Raw genomic sequence first — 25,688 nt, forward strand, 5'->3', positions numbered from 1 at the left:
ATTTGCATAAACGGTGCACTTGTGGGAACTCTGTTAACGTTGATATTGTTGCTGTATATGTGACTTCCTGAGAATACAAAATACTCCACCTGTGTAGGATGAGCCTTTGACACAGCGCCATCACCCCACCTCTGCATCTGTTACTTTCCCCTTCTCTATTGGCACCCCACGCCCGCATCCTCCCTGAGTCCGGGTGGAGGACTGAGGGCCTTTGGAGGGAGACTGAGAAATGAGGGCGATGGTTATTAAAGTGAAAGCTGCGCTGCCATCTCTGATAATTCACAGTCTCAGTGGGTGTGAGTTTCAGGCCAACACTGAGCAGAACCTCTCGCGAGACTCCGAAAGGAGCTCACGCTGAGAGAAAGACAGACGGAGCGACGCTTCAGCAAAGTCAGTTTAATACAATCATCACAGTGCTGGATTCAAAATTATATCTTTTAAAAGACTAGTTCGACTGGCTGGTTGTTTATATTAAACAGGTTTAGTTTGTGTCTGTATTTGCTTGCTTACAGATTTCAAAGCTTTTGCATGACCTGACATACACAAACGCCTTCTTGTGGGCAGTGTTGGGTATTGGCCCAGTGATGTAAAGGGAATGAGGGGCAGGTGGGATAAAATAAAGGGAGCAAACAAAAAAAAGAGACACTCAGGCTATCTGGGAGCCTCATTCACTTTGAGATTGTGTAGTTTGAAATGAAATTGGTCCGTGATTGCCGACTTTCAGTCACATCCTGCAGACAGTTCTGGAGAGTTTATTTATTTTTTTTGTATAGACTCTAAATGTATTTTTTATGATGAACAACCTTCTTTTATGTTCCGCTTGAATTCGGAATAACTGATTTATTTTGGTCAGCAGAAACAAACAGCGGCCTGTTTATCTACGCATGTTTAGTTCTTTTTACCTCTGCCAACCCCTGAAGGAAAAATCTGCCGCTTTATTTGGTGAAAAAAAACCTACTATGATCATCAGCTAGCCATCAACTTCGCCCTTTTTTTAAACACTGAACTACTTTTTCTTTTAGAAACATCTCGCCTGCTGCAGTGAGAGCGAAGGCAGCTGTCAGGGAAACCAAAACAATGAGCCAAGAGACCTTAGCGGCAGTTAGAGACACGGCTTTTCCACTTCAAGCCATTCCCGCCACGACTGCGATCCCCTCTTAACGGGAAATTATCGATTGCTGCGTCGTTGAAGAATGGCATTCTGATGCACAACATTTATTTTAGTCTCCGAGGAAACGTCTCATTCGTCCAGCCTCCCACATTGCTCTCTGCTCCTTAAAAAAAAAACACTCACCAGTGGTCTGAAAAGGGGGCCTGATGGCCTTAAAAGTCAATGTTTATAGACTCACTGTCAGGACCGAGGACTTCCTGCTAAAGTAAAGGCCTGCTGTGTTAAATCCATCACAAAGGATGAGAAAATGTATAAATACAGTTTCTGAATATTCCACTCGCTCTCGGTAATCCTCGCCTGCTCCCACAGCTCGATCTTAGCTCCAGATGGCCAGTTTTAGGTGTGGATGGGGATGAGTCTTCCCCAAACTTCTTACTGATATTTATTTATTTATTCAAAATCCAGGATGCCCTTTAGATTCTAAAAAAAGGATTTTTGCCAGAAATGTGATTAAACTCATCTCAGCTAAGCTCTGTAGCTGTAAAATGACAAAGCTTGCTGGGGAGGGCTGTTTGTGTGCAATAGCTTTACAGTACTTGTTATGCAAAGAGCCGGTTATTGATTCAGCAATGCAGCCATACAGCCATGTTGATCATTTATTGATTAAGCCAGCATATCCTCTCTAAACTGTTAGGGGCTTTTTGTGACCAAATGCACCTTAATCTATGCTGCAGAATAGCCAGTATTGCTGCTGTTTTGCCTGTCCCGTGTAGTTCAGAGCAGCTCTTACATAATGGCATTTTGATATCCAGGGATTAGGCCGAGGTCCTCTTCACTGACTGGCTGGCTGGTTCCATCATGTCACCCCCGGGGAAATGACAACTGCTTTTATGGCCAAAAAAAAAAAGAAAAGAGGATGTTCCGTGACGTGATGTTCAAGTCCCGGTTTATTCTCATCCGCACGATCTGAACATACCGTTTTAGCAGAGCCATAATCATACTCATCTCAGTCATGATTCCTACCTGACAAAGGTGGGATTTTAATGGAGCCGGACCCAACCAGCGAAGGAGCGGCCGGCAGGATAAGTGAAGAGTCGTGATAAATGAGTGTGTTTTTGAACACGGAGGACATGAGCAGGTGCGGTGGCCTTGTGCTGGGAGCGTGGCGGCCTGCACAGGTAGCAGGTAAACGCTGCCAGGCAGAGCTCCTAGGGAGGTGGAGTGCTGTTGCGCAAACACAGGACCTCACTGTGTACTCTGCAAACCCACGATCCCCTGCCCTCTTGAGAAAAGCAAGCAATTACTTTGAGGTTGTGAGCTCAGACACACAGAGTGTGATGCCCTATGTGGAGCGAATCCCGACAGATGGAGGCACACAGTAGCCGCAGCTCGCAGCGTATGGAGCGAATCCCCTCATCCACACATAAAAGTGATGACTGCACACACGTACTGACATTCACCTGCACACAGACACCGTGCTTCAGGTTTCACTTTTGTCTCCTGGCTGTTTTTGCTTGAACAGTGAGAGTAAAGTAAACAGAGCTGAGCGCTTCGAGCCATCTGCCTAATGTCACTGTGGCCCATATCTGTCGGGCTCCCTCCCCCCCTCACACAGTCCCTCATTCGTACGCTTCCTACTCTTGTCAACCTTACATTGTCGTTTTCCTTCCTCATCCCGCTTCTGTTCATACCACTTATTTCCTTCCTACCCTCAGCGACTGTCATTCCTCAGTTTTATCTGTGTCGTCCATTATGCTGCCGTTTTTTTTTTTTTTTTTTTAATTTTTCACCCCACCCCTTGTTTGCAAACTCAGTTTCCCATCTGTTTCTGTTTTCATTTCTGCAATATTCGACCGCTCTACTCAGAATTCTCTTGCAGCTTGCACGCTCTTTCAATGACGCCGCTCGTTTCGTGTCAGCTCTCCTTAAACATGCTTCTCTGGATCGGAATTTAAGACAGTAGAAAAGCTCAGAGTGGATGATTTCAAAATTGCACCCTTTCTTTGCAAATACTCTGAATTTTCCCTTCTCTGCTCATTTTAGTTCTTTGGCACACACGATGGCAGCAGAGTGAATAATTCGCAGTAAAGAGCAAAGCATAGACGGAACGAAGACGGACAGACGTAAAAATGCACAGATTTTTCTTTGCTCTCATCAGTTCTCAACTAAGCTTTGTGAAGCATAACATTTGAATAGGTTTTATTCACACACGAATAAAGTTTGCAGTGAAATTTCAAAAAGACTCCCATGGTAAAACCTTATAAGATGTAATGTGTCTAATTCTTCTTATCACATTCAAAGCCTCAGACCTCAGACCAGAGCTTATTGTCTGTCCCCAGCTCTTGTCTAAAGACAAAGGGTGATCGTGCCTTTGAGGTAGTGGCTCCAACTCTTTGGAACTCTCTTCCTCTCTGTCTAACGGTCTGCAACTTCTTTAGACATTTTCAAAAAGAATCTGAAGACCCACCTATTTAAAATAGCTTTTATCTGTACTTAAAGTGCCCATCTGCTCTGTAGCCTCATGCTTTTCTGCAATTACTGTGTTTTCTTATGTGTGTATATGATGTGTATATGAAATGTTGACTTGCATCGTATTGTGAAGCACTTTGTGAATTTTATTTTCTGTGAAAGGTGCTATACAAATAAATTTCTTCTTCTTCTTATTATTATTATTCACGAAGTTCAACGTATCAGAAGACTTTGAAGCTCCACGCCGTATTCACACTTACAGTACGAACGTGACTTGTAGTTCTTCAGTCAGTATAGTGAAATATTAATAGTTCAGCGTGCCGCAGAACAAAACATATCTTTAAATAATACATGTGGGCACAAATATGAAAAACAATGCTGGAGGTACGTTAGGAGGAGAGGTGTGAGAGAATCTCTAAAAAAAAAAGAGCTGAAAACTTCATTTTAAACTGTTCATTTTTGCTAAATATAAATATAAAGCCGAACGGGGGAGTCAGAATCAATGGGAAATGTGACACTTGATAAGCATTTATGGACGCGAAAGTCTCATTTTATTTCAACTTTTTTTTTTCCCCTGTAAAAGGCTCACTCAGTGTTTTTGCACAAAAAAAGTGGCGGTTTTCCCCTTTAAATAAAACGTCAGTGGATAACAGCGGGAAAAATATATATCGTTATGACTGACATCTGCACATTATAACCGTGTGCTGTAATAACAAGTAATAGTGCCTTTTTTGGGGGTTTGAGTAGAATTAATAGGTCGATCAAAACACCAAACGCCACTATCACATATCCCTGAGATCTCTGTAGTTGGATGCTCTAATGTCTGAGCATTGCAAAGGCTGGTCTATTCATATTTTGCATGATATGTTTAAAATGCTAACCTGCGTAACGGTGTACAGTAATGTTACATTCGTGTATCTCCACTTTTACCCAGTAGATGTCAGCGTGATACATTCCGACTACAGTTGCACTTACTGAACTTACAGTATTTTTTTTAGGACTTCTGCTGCAAGAAAAGAAGCAGAGAGTCGGAACTACCTGCAGGGAGAGGCAGCACAGCTTTGACTGAAAGAAGACTTACAGTTGACAAGCCTTTTCTTTGCTCCTTCTGGTGCTCGATACAGGATGCATCATCTCTGGGCTTCCTTCTGGTGCACTCTCAACCTTTGTTAGTGTCCACATGTGGCCTCCGCAGTGAGAAGCGTCACGTACGGCCTGCAAGCAAGAACACATCTTTCAGAGGAAGTGGGCCTGTGCTGGGTCAACAGCAATTCCCACGACGCAGATGGGGACGTTTTTTGTTTTTTTTTGCACGCTGGAGGTTATCCCATCATAGTATCGCATTAAACCACAGACACTTGTCAACAGATCACAGCGCACGGCATGCCGTAAAAACGACTCGGTGGTTAGTGGCCAGGGAGGAGCAAAGGGGACGACCGATCCCACAAATAGGCCCGTTTCCTGTCGGAGGAAATGTGTGTGAAAGGCATGTCAGAGTATAAAGGAGCCATAAACACTCGATAGTTGAGAGCTGCGAGTGAATGATGTTGTAAATATTATGGCGCGTTCTTTACTAAAATCGATCAATTACAAAGATACAGAGCTGAGTGTGCGACAAAGCAAATTTACCCTGCGTATTGAAAAAAAAATATCCAAGCTTTTGGGGAATTTGCACACAAATGTTTCTCTGGTTTTAATTCAATCAACGCAGCTGAATACATGATTTTGATGGGATCCATTGATGGGGTGTAACGGCACATTCACGCTTTGTTTTCACAACATTTAAGTGCAGGTTTAATCTGTGCAGATCTTCTTACTGAGATCAATTATTTTTCGGATTTTGCACAAAGAAGATTTATTCCTTTCTAATTACAGGTGGTTCACAAATATGTAGTTCTATGATAAAATATTTCCCCCAACGCACACATTGCTTGAATAGATTAAATTAAATTCAGTTTTATTTATATAGCGTCAAATACAACAAATGTCATCTCAAGGCACTTAAACAATATAGTCCAATTCAAGCCAATTGGAATTCAATTCATTGTAATCATAATTATTTTCAAAATGATCCAATGCATTCATATAGAGCCAATTCAAAAACAATTTCCTAGCAAAGGAAACCAACAGATTGCACCGAAACTTGTCTTCAGTCCAATCTCCCGTCCTGAGCGTGCCTGAGGCGACTGTGGAGAGGAACGACTCCCTTTTAACAGGAAGAAACGTCTGGCAGAACCAGACTACTCCTAGAATAGATCCTACTCCTCCTTGAGACCTACGGTTGCATATATGTAAGGAAAGTTAAATGTCAATTGGCTGATACGCACGGATCAGGATGGATGTGCGTGTGGAGTTTATAACTATTTTTCACATCACAGATCCAAAAATAGATGCAACTTAGAAATACAGAAGGAAAATTTGCGTGTAATTTCATAGGCAAAGATGTTCTTCTGAATTCCCCAGATGAAGACACGTACATTTACAAGCTATAGACCTGAAACAGTATCCTTTTAAAGGTACTTGGTATAAATACGCTACTACAAGGAGGTGGACTTGTCTTTTTTGCCGAGAAAACAGTTAGCCAGGACAAAAAGCAGATAACGTGCAGACAAGGGGACAACAACCCTGTGGTTCATCCTATTAGCATGTGGTAAGCAAAACATGCACACCTCACGCAGTAAAAAGCTTCCTTTGTTTGGTTAGTCAAATATTTGGGCAGGGTGAGCGATTGAGCCTGGGAGCGGCCGACTGATACCAAAAGTGTGAGAGCTGGCAACTCTCTTTTTCTGAACACAGGTAGCCTTTGTAAAATAATTTTTTTTTTTTTAAAAAGCCATCGCTTTTGTATCAGCACCACCATCCTTGTTCAACTTAGTGCCAGTGGTGTAACGTAGGGTTTACACTGGGATAGCAAACAGCATAGCCCCCCCCTCTCCGGATGTGGATCACATTCAGAAGTGTGCTGCAAGTCAGTTTTTTTTTAACTTTTCACAGGACCGACATAACCTGCCTCATTCTGCCTTTGACTGAGGCTGTGCAAATGTTACTGTCCCATTTGCAGGTTTTCACCACCGGCTGTATATCTTTTGGGCTTGTAATTCAGATTTTACCCACTTCTCTGGATCGTGAAGGAACTGACAATCTTATGCATCAGTAATAAATGCTTAAATTATTCAGTATTTCCCTTATTCCCCACAAGCATTTTGTCTGTGTGTTTATTTCTTATTGTACTTTTTTGTACAGTCAGCTGGTATAGTTTGTAGACCCACAGCAAACACGAGAACCTAGAAATGAAATATCTGAGTAATATGAAGGTTAAATGTTGTGGTGATCAGATGGCACTTTAATTGGTCAACATATATTTGACCGGCTACTTCAGATTGCATGCAATGTGAAAGATTAGTCTGTTATCTTATGAAATCGGTGTTAACTTTAACAGGATGGGAGCGTTGACTTGAAAAGACTGAAAGATGCTGGAAACCATCTGTCTTAACTTGATTTTGTCCTGCAAAGCTTCCCAAAACTGTCCCTGTCAGTGGACTCGGACCGCTATCTTGGGACTAAATTTCACCTAGTTTCTCTCACAGTTGACAACTTCCATCTTTAGCGGCTCATAGTTTAAAAGCATTACACAGTACAATGTGCAGTGAAATTATTCCTTGTCCTGCTACCAATGAAAAGAGAATTAAAATTAAATTTGAAATATGAAATATGAATGAAAATTAATAAAAAAATATAAAATAAGAATTAAAAAAATGTATAAGGTATCTGAAATGTACAATATTAACAGTATTAATGGATAGAAGTGGAGGTGGAGTCCAGTTTAACACTCACTGTTGAGCAGACGGATGACCTGGGTAAAGAAACTTTTCCTCATCCTCTCAGTGGGGGGCAAACGTGTGAATAAAATTCATTCCACAGGTATCCTAATTTATACAGTAAACAGAGTGCAACACAAACACTGTGTGCATCACTGACACTTGTTTCAAAGATAAAATAGCCCGTGGTTATAATGTAGATTTCTTTGGACAAGTCTGTCCCAAAAGCAAACTTCACCAGCCGTGAATCTTCACTCCTTCTTTATCTAATGCCTGACAGTATCTTTGTCTCTCCCTTGCCCACTCAGGTGAGTGCTAATGTCCTGATCTTCCTGTGCACCAACATCATCGGCATCTGTACCCACTACCCCGCTGAAGTTTCCCAGAGACAAGCCTTTCAGGAGACCAGAGGGTACATCCAGGCCAGGCTTCATCTGCAGAGGGAGAATCAGCAGCAGGTAAAACTACACCGCCTTTACTATCCCATGCTTTTACGGACGATGACTCATCGGCACGCTCCTCCAAAGAAACATAATGTGATGTGGTTGTGTTTACACGAGAAAAAATAAAATAAAATCACGTGTTCCTACTTTTTCTCTCGTAAACTGCACAGCCTCTGTCTGAGTAACCACAATAACAATGTGCAGACAGCTGCTGCTGCTGCACGCAGGTCTCTGCCACTAACTCCGTCCAATAGAGCAACACTCTGAAGGGAAATGATAGTGCTTCAGTTTGAATTATTGCTGTTGATAGAGAACAAAATAGAGTAAAATCAAATAAGAATCACGTAACAAACTTTTGGAAAGTTGAACTGTAGCTGAAACAAATGCCTAACTCTAATTCTTATTTTAAACCTATGCATAACGGAATTCTACGCCAATACCTAAAACCAAGTCTTAACCCTCAAAAATGACCCATCATGACACACACACACACAAAAACAGACACACAGAACCCGAAAAATCCAACATCTGCATCCAAAAACCTATTACCTTTCCCACAAACAAATATCTGAATAGTAAAAAATATAGATCAGAAAATTTCTTTTGTGTATATGTAGGTCTCACGGTGAAACATTTTTAGGATCGTGATGGTGCTAAAAGTGAGTTAGTGGCCCAGCAGGAGCAGATAACTTCATCTTGGTCAGAGCCCGCAGATGGACACTGACGGGGTATTCGCCCGAGGCGTAGAGACGACTTGGAATTTCTCCCCGCTCAAACGAGGCGTTTTATTCCTTTTGAGTCTTTTCATTTCACTCTCTGCTCTCTGTATGAATCATTTTTGTGCACTTAAAGGTCTGAAAAGTTGCAAAGCTCTTAAGTTCTCATCAGAGGGAGTGACTCTTCTGAACAGAGATCCAGAGTGACCTGAAACACAATCGGAAATCCAGCATTTTCTTTTACGTAAAAGCATATTTGCGTAACCCCTGCCTTCTAGCTGGTTTAAAACTGTTTCAAATTGAAGTAGATAAGAGGTGCAGCAGAAGTGTACAGAATGCTTTTTTAACTTCCAGGCATACTGCAGGAGATCTCCACAGTTGCATTATGAACCATTATGAATCTGAGCTGAAACAATTCCCGACGGGGCTATTATCCCTCCTGGAATACAGTGCCACATGTTAAGTTTCAGGTCATGTCACACGTGAATGTAGCAGTATAAAACAAACAATAAAGGAATAAAGGAAATCTGTCGGATTCAGATTCGGGAGTTTCTTTCTAACAGGGTTGATGACATCACGCTTGGTAACTGGGTTAGCGGATGAAGGGACTGGCTATTAACAACAACCAAGATGGCCTGTGAAACTCCGCGTGGACACAGAGCCACAGCCAACAATTCAGTATGTGGGCTGTAAAAATACTCTTTCATGGTAACACGACCAGCATGGCACTGCTTATTGTAAATAGAGGTGGCAAGTTTTCTGGCTTTTTCCCACCCACACAGATATCTCCCCGAACCATCTAAAAGCAATTGACGATGACAATGGGATACTGAGTAATTCTTGTGGCCACGTCTCTGCGACACACACACACACACACACACACACACACACACACACACACACACACACACACACACACACACACACACTAAATCCCACTAATCCTCACCACGGTCGTTAGTTTCCTTGTACAGCGATTTCCAGTTTTGCAGAGTCTGGACAAAGAGCAGACAAAAAGGTTCTCCGATGCCCTCTTGTGCAATTTTTTAGTCTGAACGATTAAAAGAGACAGAAATATTTTATATTTGTCCAACAATTTGTGAGAAATCTATAATCAACAGACGCCAAATGATTGCAGTGTTATCCAAAAGGCAGCTGTCAAAGTAAATGTGCTTGTTTTGCTGTTACCCTGCCATGCTTTTGTGTGAGGTCAGTAAGAAAACTTTAGCCAAAGAAATGACCTCCGCTCCGTCGGCAGCTGGACTCTCCACTCTTGGAGGAGCATTTTTCCTCAGGAAAATGAGCTCCGGTCAAGGATTTCTTTGTGTGCAGACAGGAGCGTTGCCAACCATTTGTAGCAGAACAAGCCACAATTTCAACATGTCCACGACCCCTTAAAGGCAGTCCGTGAAAACTTTACAAAACCTAAAATTGTCGTCGCAGTGTGGTTGGCAAAAACACCGACATTTTTGTCTTTTTCTTTTTCAAAGCAGTAGCGAAAACATTCACAAAACAGATAATTTGAAGAGATGTCCTCCGAGGAGCGAAATGGGACAAACTATCAGGTATCAGATAGTATCAGATTTAACAGGCTTATTCTTTCACATTTGCCTAAAATTCAAACAAATTCTAACCAGATGCAACAGCACGATGACCGGAACCGCCCCTTGCCAAGAAGATGGGCCCTAGTTTAAATGTTCTCAGAGATTAAAATGGCAACCCGATTGGAGAACATTTGCGCACATGCGCACACATGGAGGCGCGACATATTGCACGCGGACAGCAATGTTGTGAAAGACACAATCTGCATTTTTTGTGTGTGTTCCAGGAACGTCTGTTGCTCTCGGTGTTGCCAAGGCATGTTGCTATGGAGATGAAGGCTGACATCAATGCCAAGAAGGAAGACATGATGTTTCATAAGATCTATATCCAGAAACACGACAATGTTAGGTGAGCCAGCCGGGGACACTTGGCCCCGAATACTTTACTTTATGTTTTACCCAGAAACTGCAGACCAACTTTGTTTTTTTTTGTTTTTTTTATTTCCGTTATTGGTGTTGTTGTTTTGTCAGATATCCTTAAATAACGTGGCAAGTCACAATCTGAGTAATGGGGCATGATAAAACACATAAATCATGTTAGGATGCATTTGTTCATTCCAAGGAAACGAAAGACCAAACAAACACACACAAACACACACACATGCGAGGGCCCTCACAGAGACAGAAGACGGTGGAGTGGTTTGGCAGAGTAGAGGCTAATTAACACTAGTGAGGGAATACTTAATCACCCACAGCCAAGATAAGATAATCCCCAAAGATGGAGAGCTTCAGCACACATTCAATTACAGCACAAACACGGCGCACGCAGTCCCTCATACTCACAGTCGCGTGCACAAACACAAGCTCACCACACACTCAGAAGTCCCTGGGACGACGTTAAGGCCAAACTTCATGACTTCTCAAGGTCAGCTGTCCTGATCGTGGCAGATCTTAGAGGGATATCAGAGGGTGGCTGCAATCAGGGCTAAAACTTTACACCTGGCTGGTAGTATCGTTCATAACAGGGGAATAAACGTGTTTTGTTTAATGCCGCTTTTCTCTGTCTTTCCACCACTTTAGTATTCTGTTTGCAGACATCGAGGGTTTTACCAGCCTGGCGTCTCAGTGCACGGCCCAGGAGCTGGTCATGACACTCAATGAACTCTTCGCTCGTTTTGACAAGCTGGCGTCGGTAAGAAGGAGTGCTTAGATGTCTTGAGGAATACTTTGAGGAAATTAAACTACGGCTTCATGCTTAGCCGACAGATATGAAAGTGCTTTATTATACGATTCTGATGTTGTGCTGTTCCTTTTTCTTTATGCTTTTTCACGCCATGAACCCTTCTTCGCCTCGTTTCTCAGGAGAACCACTGTCTCCGTATCAAAATTCTGGGCGATTGTTACTATTGTGTGTCCGGGCTGCCTGAACCCCGGGCCGACCACGCCCACTGCTGCGTGGAGATGGGCGTCGACATGATCGAGGCCATCTCGTGAGTAGAAAACGAGTTCTGGAGTTAGTTAGTTTTGCTGTACAGTCCTCCCCCCCGCTGCAGAGGAGACACCAACGATGGTCATGTGCTCGCAGGTTGGTGCGCGAGGTGACGGGGGTGAACGTCAACATGCGCGTGGGCATTCACAGCGGGCGGGTGCACTGCGGGGTGCTGGGACTCAGGAAGTGGCAGTTTGACGTGTGGTCGAATGATGTCACGCTGGCCAATCACATGGAGGCTGGAGGCAAAGCGGGGTGAGAGAAAATACCCATCTCATATGTTTATAGTTTGCTTATATTTTTGTGTCAATAACAACAAGCCCCAATTTTTTCAAGATGATTCATTCTTAATATATTGTTCCTGGCCTATGTAACTCTGGTATGTTTGCCAAGCCACTGTTTCCATGTGTCACCATTAAAATGATTGTAAAAAAAAAACCACCAGACGGATCCACATCACAAAGGCCACTTTGCAGTACCTGAACGGGGACTATGAGGTGGAACCAGGTTTCGGAGGCGAGAGGAATGCGTATCTGAAGGAGAACAGCATCGAGACTTTCCTGGTCCTCGGCTGCAGCCAGAAACGGGTCAGTGCACAAAAACGCAATTTGATGCAAACGTAAGAGGTTTAAAGTGTGGAAAACAGAATCAGTCAGGTTTTTCTAAATGAGGCTAAAATGAGACAAAAATAAAAAAAGAGAAACAACTGGTGTGAGCAACGGTAGAGCAGTACCAGCCCTGCTTTTAATGCAGGGAGCTGTGCTGGTGGGGGAAAACATGAAAAACCACCCAGGAAGTCCAATCTGAGTATGATCAATAAGTCTGAAGTTTGGTTAGACAACAAAACAATTAACGGCGGCTTATTATGTTACGAGACAGAAAGCGACTGCTCTGAAATGTTTTCCAAGCAGCAGCCAGTTTGTAATGTGCTGGGATCAGTCTGGATGTAGATAGAGCATCAGTTAAGTGTAGGTAATTATAGTTGATGTGAACTTAAGCATCTATCAAAGCTGCTAAGATCTCTGAATACTGTCAGTCTCCTGACAACCGTCAAATTAAACGGAGAGGTTAACTAAATAAATCAGTTTACAAAAAATTCATGACTCAGAATGGATTTTGTTTTCATTTATTGTTCTAGAAACGTTTTTTAATTTTTTAATTTTTTTTAAACGTGATCCACATTGTTGCACCGAGTGACACATTTCTTCGTAGTAATAATCTGGACAAATACACAGTTAATTCACAGAGAAGTTTCTAAAAAAAAAAAAATCCCAAAGTTCAGGTGTATTAGAAAATGTTCAAGCTTTTGAAAGAATTTATGTTTTCAATGATTCACATCTTCAGCTTGCTGTGTAATGTAATACAAAGGCTTTGTTCAGCCTGCAGATGAATCAGATTTATGTCTGATCTGATCTGCGTGTCCAGACATCGTGAGAGCATCTACGCGAGTTGCTACACTTGCGATGCAGGTGTCTGGAACTATGCTCGCCTTGTGGCTTTTAAGCTGAGGGGAGAAAAAAAACAAACAAACGAATGATTTGAAGAAATATTGGCAATAGTAGATTGGAGAGATGTAATTGTTATTTAACTAAGCAAAACCAAAAGTGTATAACTCACTGCAACTGACAGACATGTGAATGAAGTCCTCTGACTGCCTCTATGCAAAAGAAAAAAAAGCCAGATTTTTAAAAAAAGCACCCTTAGTCACTCATTTTGTCATTCACTGTGTGCTGTGTTGCATGAGAACAGTTGGTCAAGCCTTTGTGTTGTTCTCTCTGAGCAGAAGGAGGAGAAGGCGATGATGGCGAAGATGCAACGGACGAGGGCCAACTCCAACGAGGGGCTGATACCACGCTGGGTCCCCGACAGAACCTTCTCCAGGACCAAAGACTCCAAAGTCTTCAGACAAATGGTGAGTCCGGACATCATAACGCTGGAGAAAGAGCCAGGCTGGATCTTTCTTCTGTGAGAGTCAAAATGTCGTCTCGTCTCTTTTCTTTTCAGGGGATCGACGAGTCCTCCAGTAAAGACAAGTGAGTACAGACTCTTCATGCACTCCTCTGTTGGCGTTTTAATGAACCCTGCCGCCTCCTGCTTAGGCCTGTGCCTTACCTTCTTTTTGCAGCCGTGGCGTTCAGGAGGCCATGAACCCCGAGGACGAGGTGGACGAATTTCTGGGGCGAGCGATCGACGCTCGAAGTATTGACCAGCTCCGAAAAGACCACGTCAAGAAGTTCCTACTCACCTTCCAGACCTCCAGTCTGGAAAAAAAGGTCCACATTGCTATCCCTCATTACCACCGGAGCCTCTTATTGTTAATTTATGGAAAAAAGCTGCTGCTCGTGTCGGATTTCTTCCCCTTCTTCTGCTTTTTAAATTGTTGTCTTTTTTTTAATTTTTATTGTTGCAGTACTCCAAGAAGGTGGATGACCGTTTTGGGGGCTATGTTGCCTGTACTCTGCTTGTATTCTGCTTCATATCTTTCATACAGATTGTTATCTTTCCACAGTGAGTACCTCAGTCTCACACAAACTCACAATGCTACACTGTAAATTCTCATTTGCACGCTAGCTCGAAGTTCTACTGCTGTATGCGAGTGAAAGTGTCTCATTCTGGATCACATTTGACTGACCAAACCTCACAATTCGAACAGTGATCATCTGTGACACGGGACCATCACAGACGAGACAGTCCCCTAAGCTGATGTAACAAATTAAGAAATGTACTAGTTTAAGCCTAATTTTTGAGAATACCAACTACGGTCTATCTTTATGACATACAATACCCATGAGCCTCAGCCATGGTTACTTGGAATCAGAGCATGTCGACCCAAGAAGGGTTCATATCGCAAAAGTAAATATAGTTTCAGCTGCAGATGTTTTCTCATCAACTCCCAGGGGAGAATCTTCAGCTCTTTGATTGGAAGTTTCTTGCTGAAGTGCACCATGGGAGTTGCGGTCTATGATGCGAATAAATGTGCTTTTACACCACAAAGAAATGAACTAAAAACAATGCTGCGTTTGCTTTACAACAGCCTACATGAACCACCAGAACAGACAAACAGCCTGGAGTTTCCTTGAACTGCTCCTTAATAACAGTGTCTCTGTATTCTTTCCTGCAGCACCCCAGTAATGCTGGGAATCTACATCAGTATCTTCATCATACTCGCCAACATCCTCTTCATCTGTGCCATATACTCTTGCATCAAGGTAGTGGAGCTCATCTGGACACAACGCCAAAAAGATTTGCTTGTATTTCCGTGCGTTGGCGGAACATTTAATATGTGAACCGTCTATATTTGCAGCTCTTTCCAGCTGCGATGCAGACTGTTTCGAAGAAGATTGTCCAGTCGCGCACCAACAGCACCCTTGTTGGAGTGTTCTCCATTATCCTCGTCTTCATCTCTGCCTTTGTTAATATGGTAAGATCAACATCACTGGTAACCCAAAGAGACTTTCAGAGTTTCATACAATCAGTGATTTCTGAACGCACGCACGTGTGATTGTGCTCCTGCAGTTCGCCTGCGACACCACGAGCTTGACGGAATGCGTCGCCAAGAAGCTGAACACCTCCGCAACCCTGGTGACGCCCTGTCTGATCCGCAGCTTGAATGTGTCTATTGAAGGGGGTCTAGAAATCTGTCCGAGCCAAGGCCCTTCGTGCCCCTTTCCTGAGGTGAGTTCATTGTTTGTCACCACTTGGCTGCGTGCTCCCTCTGCATCTGGAAAGGGAAATGTCACATTTGCATTTGTGTCTTTTCTGTGATCTATTGTTGCTGATGCGTCCTGCTGCCGTCTCCCGTCTGTGCCAGTATTTCAGCTACAGTGTGCTGCTGACGCTGCTGGCCTGCTCCGTGTTCCTGCAGATCAGCAGCATAGGGAAGCTGGCCCTCATGCTGCTCATCCAGCTCACCTTCCTGCTGCTGGTGGAGTGGCCACAAGTAGCACTATTCGACAACGCGGACCTCTTTGTCACCTCCAATGCCATGTAAGTGCAGCGGCATAAAGAGAGATGGAAATTTGTACCGGTGACGCAAGGCAGCATAAAAAGACGTCGGTTCTATTCAGTATTTTTCCCTGAAAATGTGAATACGTGCTGAGAGTATTTAAAACTTTAAAACAATTTATTAGTCATTTTCGCTTATGGTTTATGGCAGTTTTATTGTCCTCAGAATAAAAAGCACTTACCTATTGATCAGAGATAATTGTTGTTTTTTTGTTTTGTTTACAGAATTTATTCTAATGGTGTTTTATTTTCTTTCTCTTTTTAGTGATTTAAATGAAACTAGTGCTCAGTGGTAAGTTTCATAAAAATGATAACAAAATCTATCTGTCTGTCTACAAAAATAAGTATAAATCTGTTAAATGTGTTAAAAGTATATTGGAATTTCACTGCACAGTTATCACACTATCTGGATAAAAATATATATATACCTATATTATCTTTCAAGCCCGAAGCAATGTGAGCATTGTACTATACTTTCTAGACACGTGACCAATAAGTCCTTCTGAAAATATTGATAGACATAAGGGCAAAGCCAATGATTTACAGTGAAGTTTTGATGGTTGAAGGTTTAGTCTCTCAAACAGTTTTTACTTCTAGTTCCTTTAGAGGCAGAGAAATCCAAAGTTTTAGAAGAAAGGTTTGAGTTTCCCCTCAGGTGACACAAGGGGTCGTTAAATAAAGCCTCACGTTGTACTGGATTAAAACCACCCGCCTGATATTATGTGCGTCCGCTTCGTGCCACTCACTCTGCTTTAAAACAGAGAGACTACAAGGATAAACCAAAATTATTTAAATTACTGTAGGCCCATAATCATTCAGGCCTCTTTTTTTACACTTCCAACACGAACTACCATAATCTTATTGGATTATGGTTCTATCTGTGCGTAATCTGGATACTTTGCTTACATATTTCCCAGATTCCACAATAATCGGATGTTATGGACTACGTTTTGACTAAGAAGATATTTCCTACTTTTCCACCTAACATTTAAATGCAAGCTTCACAAGACTTACTTGCTCCTAGAAGCTTTTCAAAATCAGATTGCAAGCTTGTGCCACCTTGAAGCATCTTTCTGAACAGCGTGTGGCAACTGTCAGTGGTTTTAATGTTGTGGCTTATGAGTGTCTATTTGTGCTAAACACGTGAAACGAAGGCTAAAGCCATTCTCTACTTTGGCCTCGACTCGTTTGATCGAAAAAGTCAAATGTCTGAGGTAACGATGAAAAAAAACTGAGTGGATATTTGTCAAATCCTCACAGCTCTTAAAGCTAGGATAACGTTTTACTTTTTATCCTGATTTGTGCTGACCAGGATGCTTTGTTTTGTTTGGAATTTTAGGTCCAGTTTCAATGAAACTACAAACCAGTGGTAAGATCCTTTTCAGTGTTACTAAAGGTTTTTATGTCCTTACTACTAAAAAAAATCAGCCTGCTTCCAAATTTTTTTTTAACTTCTCTTTGTTGTGTTTGCAGCCCATTTGTTGTGACCAAAGTGTCCCTGCGGGTCATGACTCCAGTGATCCTCACAGTCTTTGTCCTGGCACTGTACCTGCACGCACAGCAGGTTGAATCCACTGCACGCCTCGACTTCCTGTGGAAATTACAGGTACAGACACTACAGTCCACTAGGGGGCAGCATCAGACTCCTAGTCCCTTCACCTGCACCCTTTTCGTTATATGAATGAACATTTCAGAGTGGTCCATCAGTAAAGGAAATGACAGAGCAGCTGCTGCACGTGACACGACAGCCTTTATAAATGCCAGCAATATCTAATAAAGAACCTTCACCTCCAGGCCACAGAAGAGAAGGAGGAGATGGAGGAACTGCAAGCCTACAATCGTCGCCTCCTCCATAACATCCTGCCCAAGGACGTGGCTGCTCACTTCTTAGCTCGTGAGCGGCGTAACGACGAGCTATACTACCAGTCATGCGAGTGCGTGGCCGTCATGTTCGCCTCCATCAGCAATTTCTCGGAGTTCTACGTGGAGCTGGAGGCCAACAACGAGGGAGTGGAGTGTCTCCGGCTGCTCAACGAGATCATCGCTGACTTTGATGAGGTAAATTTGTGGTTTTTTTTCACCTCAGTGCGGCTTTGACCTTCTTCCTTGTGTTAAAAAGTGCAAAAAAATGAACAATAATTCAAAATGACACAAGTGCAACCAGCGTCTCTCACATCTTCACGTCTCAGATCATCAGTGAAGAAAAGTACCGGCAGCTAGAGAAGATCAAGACCATTGGCTCGACCTACATGGCAGCCTCGGGTCTCAATGACTCCACCTACGACAAAGAGGGTCGCACTCACATTACAGCGCTAGCAGACTATGCCATGAGACTGAGAGAGCAGATGAAGTACATCAACGAGCATTCCTTCAACAACTTCCAAATGAAGATAGGTAAGGGAGAGCGTTTTCCTTGGAATTTTTTTTTTAAATAAGTACCATAACAGCGCATGTTAATGCAATGCATTTGTATGTGTGTGTGTGTGTGTGTGTGTGTGTGTTAACAGGTCTGAATATTGGGCCGGTGGTAGCAGGGGTTATTGGGGCACGGAAGCCTCAGTATGATATTTGGGGAAACACAGTCAATGTGGCCAGTCGCATGGACAGCACAGGTGTACCTGACTGTATACAGGTAGGTTTCAGATAAGATCTATTTTATTATCTATGCATTTACAGAGTAGTCGAGAAATACAGTCACATGCTCAGAAAGGGCTCGTGAGTTTTGAGGCAGTTTTTGAATAACTTGCCTGGACACAGAAGAAAAAGAGAGAGAGTTTGACAGCTCCGCTTTGCCTTGTGATACCTTGATGTGATTTCAACAAGTTTCCATTTAATCGGCCGACAGTGATACTAAATTCCCCCTGCAGAGACAATTTTTAACCACCCAGGCAGCCAAATCCGTTTAAAAATGACTTTTCAACGAAGCAAACGTGTAGCCGCCGAGAGTAGCGCTTAAGAAAAAAGAAGCCACCAGGGGATCCGAAAGTGACGAAACCAGCTCAGATGTATCGTCTGGAAATCTGTCACCTGATAGAGGCTCAAACTAGTGATTCATCAAAGAGTGTTTGATGATTCTATGATGTATAATCAATGATTGTATGAAGTTTGAAGTTGCAGAAATCAATTAAAAGCTCCCAATATCATCATTATGTTCCAGATTTTCTCTGCTCCGAGTTTTTGGGCTAAATACCATTTTTTTTTGTTTTTGTTTTATTTCATCAGCTTTTAATGGGACAATATCTCTGGTAAATATTTATCTGGTGTCCCGCAACTCTGTTTTCCAGGTGACCACAGACCTCCACCAGGTGCTTGCAAGCAAAGGATATGTGCTGGAGTGCCGCGGGGTTGTTAAGGTCAAAGGTAAAGGGGAAATGACAACCTACTTCCTGAACGATGGGCCTCCCAACAGTTAGCAGCCATGACAGCAGCAGATGCTGGGATGATCCCCACTGCAAGGACACGGCACCACTGAGCGAGGGCTCACAGCGCGAGCGAATGGCTAAAAACTTCAGTCGCCATCACTTGAATCCCAAGGAAAGAGGGTGGGAAAAAAATAAAAAACTTAACTTTTAAGACTTCGAATGGAAGGTGTTCTTGATGAGAGGGAAAGGTTCTCGTTTGACAGCCATTTCGGCCCACATACATGTTAAAGGACACGTGTTTTTCTCATGTCTAGCCTCTCTCTCAGGCTTCTTGAAAGATGCAAAGTCTGTTTATTTAAAAAAAAAAAAAAAACGCCTTTTAGCCTGTGTCAAAAGAAGATTAATGCTGTACATAAGGCTACTTTTTATTTTCACTTTGCGTTCTTTTCGGAAATTTTTATTTCACACGATTTATGAACCCGGTACTCACGTTTTGTTTTTTTTAGTTTTTTCCGCATTAATTATTTATTTCAATCTCGATGTTCTGTGCTAAAGGTCCTTTATGAAAACGTGTGAACACATACGGGCACAAATATCCAGTTTATTACACGTTTATAAGTGTGTATGTACATGCATATTTGTGTGTGTATGACTATATGTATAAACTGAGGAGGACTATATTGACCAAAGACTAAAGTATTTACTAAAAGCAAGGCAAGACATGTTGATATGTTCTCGCTAAAGTCAGCAATGATCACCACCTCTGTTTTTTCAGGCAGAAGGCTTGAACCCTCTGTCTTTTTGCCCAACTGCTGGCAGCGAAGGCTGCTCCATTGTTTTCATAGAATATGTAGAATTTATTTATTTTGTCTGTCATTCAGGCAGCAGAGAGCAGATTTTTAACTCTTAAATTATAATATAGCCCTCAATCAATGAAATAGATGAAATATATAAAAAAAACTAAAAAAAAAACTAAAAAACGACAGAGGATGTTATTAGAAGGTTATTCCTGAGATCTATATTTTTTATCCGAGCAGTGGAAGAGCTTCAGCGGGATCAGGATTTTCCTCATCCTCATTTCATGTCAGATAGGCTCTTTGGAGCTCGAGCAGCCTGTGAGCTGCTGGTTTCAGCCGTAAAAAAGTATATCGCCACCGACTGCTCCTTCCCTTTCAGTGAGGTACTTCTTTTTTGGTGCAGACGGAAACGAAGGAACATACATCAGCGAGTTGTTCCAGAGCCTCCAGATGGGGGTGGGTTGGGGGGGGGGGGTTTCAACGCAGCGGCATCACACGGCCTGATTCTTCTATGAAGAAGAAATAGACGAAGGAGAGAAATATCTATTGATTTTGACTGAATACTGTGCTTTGTAATCCTGAAGGGGCATAACTATTTTCACTGTGAGGTTTTTATGATACAACAAAACTGCTTTCTTGCCAAACATAACTGCTTTGAAGCATGTCTGACTGTGGTATCTTGTTTTCATTTTTGTTTGTTTCAGCGTAGGGTATTTTGTATCGATTCTGTATCCATCATTTGTATATTCTTAATGTTGTTATTATTATGATGATTCTGGTTAATTATTATGCTTAATATGATGATTCCATTCCGATGAAAAAGGATCAAAGACCAGCACGCTTTCTTGTAAAATGCCAGTTGTAAAGCTCAAGCTCACTGGTACCAACTGATCAACTGCAGCCAATGAGTTCTGCTGTTCAGTTTCGATATACAAGACGATATTTCACCCCGCGATAGGTGTGACCATGTAGGTCTAACCATTGGATGCCCTTCCAGCAGAGCTCAAATGGTGTACGGTCACATAACCACAGCAGCAGACACACACAGACGCAGATGATTCACGGTGTGTTCTTGTTTTCGGCCGCTGCAGCAGAGTGAATCTCAGTCAGGCTTTAGGGTGCCCTACTGCTTCCACACGTGAAACCTCTCAGTGATAACAAACAGGATCCCTGCTGTTACTCTTGTGTGAAAAGGACAAGGCAGAATAAGCAGGCCTACACATTTGTTTCTTGTATTTTGCCCCCCTCCCTCCCGCTCCTCAATCAGTCTTTTAGCAGTGATTGGAAATACTAGTTTGATTGCCTTAAGTTAATAGAAAGACAAGTCTTAGAATAACATAACAATGAATAAAACATGTGCCTGTTTACCCTGCCTGGACTGCTGACGCTCCGACAGAGAGAAAAAGGGCGAGGGCTTTTTGACAGCAATTTTCAGTTAACTTTATAATCTTTGCAACGATCTTGGTTTCTCCAGCTCAGCTCTTTGAAATCTGGATAAATCAGCACTCAGTACGCTCCTCACTCACACTCATCGCTGGCAACCAACAGTTGATCACGTTTGTACCAAAAGCCAGCTCACGCAGCCTTGTGCTATTGGTCCCTCCTGTGCAATGATATTTGGGCTCGGGTGTGGTGGGAGCACCAGAGGACAGTAATGTAACTGAGATTACCAACTATCACATGAACAACGACCAATGAAGAGTGATTCATTTAAGCAAAGAGTTTATAGAATGGACATGAGTTTATAAAGACGTTCATTGTATGTATTCTATTTCTATTGGCTGTCCATAGACTTGTGTTGATTGTTAATTCTTGGGATGCTTTTTTTTTGGGGGGGGGGGGCAGGAGCAGGGAGAAAGGTTGTCCCTATACTACTGAAACAGTGTTTTGCTCAGGCCTGAAGAATCCTTCCGTATTTGTTTTTCGTTTTATTTGTATTTTCCCTGAGTTTGGAGGAGTTGAAAGGGGGAGTGTTTCGCTAAGCTGAAGGACAAGAAGAGTAGAGGACTATGACAAAGAGAAAAATAACATTTCCCCTTGAAAATAAAAATAAAAAAAATATCAATGGCTCTTCTGTGTGTTGATATGTTTGCGATGCTGCCAAATGTGTCGAGAAATGATGTGTTACAACTGGTTTATAAAAACAGAGGTCCATCACGAAATGTGCATAAACTTCATGCGTCATCGTCATGTTATCCTAAAGAGCCAGAGAGTGCAAAGCTTCAGGAAGGCCCTACAGAAAATACATGTAGAAATTCAGTGTAACAAAACTGAATACAACCATGATTGCTGATATATGGATTAGAAAACCCGTGATTCTTAAGGCAAGCTTGAGTACGCCTGTGATTTCATATGAGCCTCATTACGTAAACATGATTAGAAAGTGACTATGAACACCAGAAAAATCCCATTTTAGGAGCTGTGGGATGAGCAGTGGCACATCTGCACTGTTGCTTCACATGAAAAAGAATCACCAAAGGAAATGAAAAACATGACTGAGAGAGTTGCCAAAGAAGGATACATAAAGTTCAATGGCCGACTTAAAGGGATAGTTCGCCTCTTTTGACATGAAGCTATATGACATCGCTTGGTGCTATTTTATCTCCCTTCGTATCACTGCGTGCTGCCGCCTGCCAACAGCCGCGCCTGTTTCAAGGTGTAGACCGTGCAGACAAAAGTGCAGACCGAGCAGTCCCCTGCTTCCGAGCAGTAAACACAGTGAAACTGCTGTTGGCAGGTGGCAGCACGCAGTGATACGAAGGGAGAGAAAATAGCACTAAGCGACTGTGAGGTCTGACTTTTTCCTGGACAAAGGAAAGGACATCCTAAATTTTGTGTCACAGGACGCAGTAGGGGGTAAGTCAATGTTCATAAACGATATTGCTAGTATGGGATGTCATACAGCTTCACGTTAAAAGAGGCGAACTATCCCTTTAATGTCAATAAAAACATAGATGCAGCTGTAATAATGACAAAACAGGGCTGCGGCGGCCATTGGGGACAGTGTGCTACTTGCAGTCTAACTCTGAAAAACAGATGACCAAGATCTCCCAACTTGGTACAGAGATTGTCTGTGATCCAATGTTAATTGGATTTTCTACAGATGACAGCTCAAAGAAGACATACGTCACTGCCTATGAATGACAAATCCGAGAGAAAAAGAAGCCCTGCTTGCTCTGACACAAAATTACAAAAGCAAACTTGCACAAGAAAAAGCCTGATCTAACTGATCAGAAGAGAACCAGGTAAAAGTGCTACGATGGGAGTACAATGATGGTTGCAATGATCCTGGCCAGGTCTGCTACAGTGAATGCAGAATCCCTATAGTGAAGCACAGATGTGGAAGTATTATGATATGGGGCTGCAGAAGTGCAAAAGGTGTTGATGAGATGACATTTCAAAAGGGAAACATGGAAATGGGTAGATGAGCTCAAATGGCAGCTGATAAGATGACCTCAGTCTACAGAGGTATGGCTGAGGAAAACTATCCCAGCGTGAACTATCCAAAGCCCAGGCCCGAAATCCCACAAGTTAATTAAGAAAAAATATATAATTCAAATTCAAATGAATAGACTTGTCAAGTTTTTCACACCACTTTATGTGGACTTAAAGGTTGGAGCATGGAACAAACCACCAAAAACATGAACAAATAAGACCAAAGCCAAGCCAATATCATCCAGCTGCACAGCTGCAGGGGGAGTATGTGTCAGTCATCCTGGGCTGCGGATTCAACTTCAGACAATCTATTAGTTATTTTTCTCCCCATGAGCAAGAATGCCAACGTATGGGTGGTTTTTACTATTAGCCCAGATGACACTGGGACCACAGGTTTAATCCCTGGCCGAGCAGGAAGGATTTAGTATTTGATTTCAGGATCAGCTGAACCTGTATACTTACTATCTTGAACACTTAAAGTACTGCTTGTGCAGTCCAATAATACACTTATTCATGGTCATCCACAAGTAAATCTATGCAGAACTGAAAGTGGACTCTGCATTACTCGGTATAATTGAGCTGTATTTTATATCATATATGATAGAGGTCCATAAAGCCTCTTGGGAATCTTTTGAGCCTTGTGAGGGGTGAAGACCATTGTTCAAAACTGTGGCCTGAAAATGACCTTATCTCCTTCGATTTCCACGGCTATGTTCGTCATTACCCCTTTAGAGTATAAGCTAGCTGAATTAACTGGAAAAACTCCAATAAAATCTTAATTCCTGTATGTTGATCAGCTTCTGTAATTCAGGTGCAGCTAACTATTCACCCTCGCTCATTCATAGAGTTTAAACCTTCTGACTGCCATGGCAGTCAGAAGAATTATTTTGATTTAAAAAGAAAAAAATACGATTCACCATTAATGCTGAAATCAATCAAATAAAGCATGCAAATCACCAAAAGTGTACGTTTTATCCGTTTAATTTCAGACGTTTCACATGAACGCCGATGCTGCATCTGACATGTCTACGAAGATGAGGACAGAATGATGAGAGCGATCAGAAAAGGCTGAACTCCCGGTCTGTCATTGACATATCATCTACAAACCTGTAAAAGCAACAAGTGGATTAAACACACAGAGGCCCGGATGATAAGGAGAGGAAGAAAATAAATATTTTGTAATGTTACCCACTTAGACATCTCACTGTACTTTCTGGGAAACCGTCTGACCTGAGTCCATGGTTCAGGCCTTTTGGAAACCATCCACCCGTACTGCTGGTTGTCTGTCAGAGGCATCGTGTACAGCTGGTTGGGAGCTGGAGAAGAGAGGAGAAATTTCATTCTTCTCAGCCGTTACGTTCAAGGTGCTCTCATCCGCCATTTTTTGAATCCGAAATGCTGAAATATCTGCTCACATCTGGGGGCTTGAGCCTGTATGATCATTTCTCTGTATCGCTTGTAACTCCCATGGTGTATGTCAGTGCTGTAGGGAAGAGGCTGGTGGTGAACTTTGTTTACATCTGCACACCCGAGGGGCTCCTGCTGCCTTTGAAGCGAAGGAGGCAGTGATGTTCTGACATTGCCATCTGTGTGCGGAAATGTTGCCTTGGATTACATTACGAAAAAAAAAAAGACTTTTGCATGTAATGTGACTGTTGCACTTGTCTCCAACATTTTGTGAACTAATTAGTTTATTAATTATGAAAATGACTGGATTGCTGACACAAATTAACTGATTGTTTCATAACATTTCAGTGGGACTTCCACAGGTTGTCACGCCCCTCCAGAGCTAACTTAAATAGCAACTTGTTGCTCGTCTTAGCATGTCAACATTGGCCTGCTCTGCACTGTCTGTACCGCCAAAAAGCGCTACTTTTTCTGACACATGACAACGTCTAGGATAGTTCCCGTTTATTTTGGACCAAAAGGCCGATTAAATAAGAGCTGCTCTAATTAGCTTAAACAAAAGCAAAGCCCAGCTGCTCTTACCCTGAGGAAGAGACGCTCCGCGGGGATTTGCGATCATTTTATCGCCTATAGGGTTTTGATAGCCCAAGTTTGTTAAACCAAAAAAGGCCATAGAGTGCCACGCTTTGTTTGACCAGCCAAATGCAAAGCCTGCAACTCGGTCACCGAGAGACAAACAGGACGGCCTTCGAATAAATCACAACTTCTGGTTTACGTGTAACCCTGGTAACAAGCCCCACCCCCCATGTTACGTAACGAGACCGTATTTCCCTTGACTTATTTAAAAAGAAAAAAAAGAAAAAAAGAAAGAAACTGTGAGTGTTTTGTTTTGTTAGTTGTTCATCTCATGATTTCCTGCTAGCTTGAATTTGTTGTTCTACTGTACAGAAATGAGCAGAAACTTGTTGAACTAGGAATATTGGTAGCGAACATGGAATCCACGAAACACGTGACCAGCCCAGAACCAATCAGCATAGCGGGAATGCAACAAGGACTCATGGGAGAGAAAATTTACCTCCAAAAAGGGCTACATAC

The 25,688-nt window shown here is 42.4% G+C and overlaps 2 protein-coding genes across 5 annotated transcripts in view; one reads left to right on the top strand and one right to left on the bottom strand.

Annotated features, from left to right (window-relative positions):
- The window catches only part of adcy6a (adenylate cyclase 6a), a 36,606-nt gene extending 14,787 nt beyond the window's left edge, over positions 1-21,819 (top strand). For 3 of the 4 annotated variants that reach the window (XM_075474931.1, XM_075474933.1, XM_075474932.1), the window contains exons 4-24: positions 7,707-7,856; positions 10,386-10,507; positions 11,179-11,290; positions 11,461-11,588; positions 11,684-11,842; positions 12,033-12,174; positions 13,371-13,499; positions 13,592-13,620; positions 13,713-13,860; positions 13,998-14,095; positions 14,709-14,796; positions 14,892-15,008; positions 15,104-15,262; positions 15,399-15,574; positions 15,858-15,884; positions 16,932-16,961; positions 17,066-17,198; positions 17,387-17,650; positions 17,782-17,986; positions 18,100-18,224; positions 18,877-21,819. In XM_075474931.1, the coding sequence (XP_075331046.1) occupies positions 7,707-7,856; positions 10,386-10,507; positions 11,179-11,290; positions 11,461-11,588; positions 11,684-11,842; positions 12,033-12,174; positions 13,371-13,499; positions 13,592-13,620; positions 13,713-13,860; positions 13,998-14,095; positions 14,709-14,796; positions 14,892-15,008; positions 15,104-15,262; positions 15,399-15,574; positions 15,858-15,884; positions 16,932-16,961; positions 17,066-17,198; positions 17,387-17,650; positions 17,782-17,986; positions 18,100-18,224; positions 18,877-19,005 (2,670 nt within the window). In that variant the 3' untranslated portion in view covers positions 19,006-21,819. The remainder of the gene's footprint in view (positions 1-7,706; positions 7,857-10,385; positions 10,508-11,178; positions 11,291-11,460; positions 11,589-11,683; positions 11,843-12,032; positions 12,175-13,370; positions 13,500-13,591; positions 13,621-13,712; positions 13,861-13,997; positions 14,096-14,708; positions 14,797-14,891; positions 15,009-15,103; positions 15,263-15,398; positions 15,575-15,857; positions 15,885-16,931; positions 16,962-17,065; positions 17,199-17,386; positions 17,651-17,781; positions 17,987-18,099; positions 18,225-18,876) is intronic. The other variant, XM_075474934.1, reaches the window with a different exon arrangement.
- Positions 21,820-24,244: 2,425 nt separating this feature from the next.
- spmip11 (sperm microtubule inner protein 11) lies at positions 24,245-25,266 on the bottom strand. The gene is made up of 4 exons (XM_075475737.1): positions 25,176-25,266; positions 24,602-24,772; positions 24,379-24,502; positions 24,245-24,293 (listed from the first exon to the last, which is right to left on the bottom strand). Exons 1-4 carry the CDS (start codon positions 25,264-25,266, stop codon positions 24,245-24,247), a joined length of 435 nt encoding a protein of 144 aa, XP_075331852.1.
- Positions 25,267-25,688: the final 422 nt, after the last annotated feature.

This window comes from Odontesthes bonariensis, chromosome 10 (assembly GCF_027942865.1).
Source record: "Odontesthes bonariensis isolate fOdoBon6 chromosome 10, fOdoBon6.hap1, whole genome shotgun sequence".
In the NCBI taxonomy this organism is placed as follows: domain Eukaryota; kingdom Metazoa; phylum Chordata; class Actinopteri; order Atheriniformes; family Atherinopsidae; genus Odontesthes; species Odontesthes bonariensis.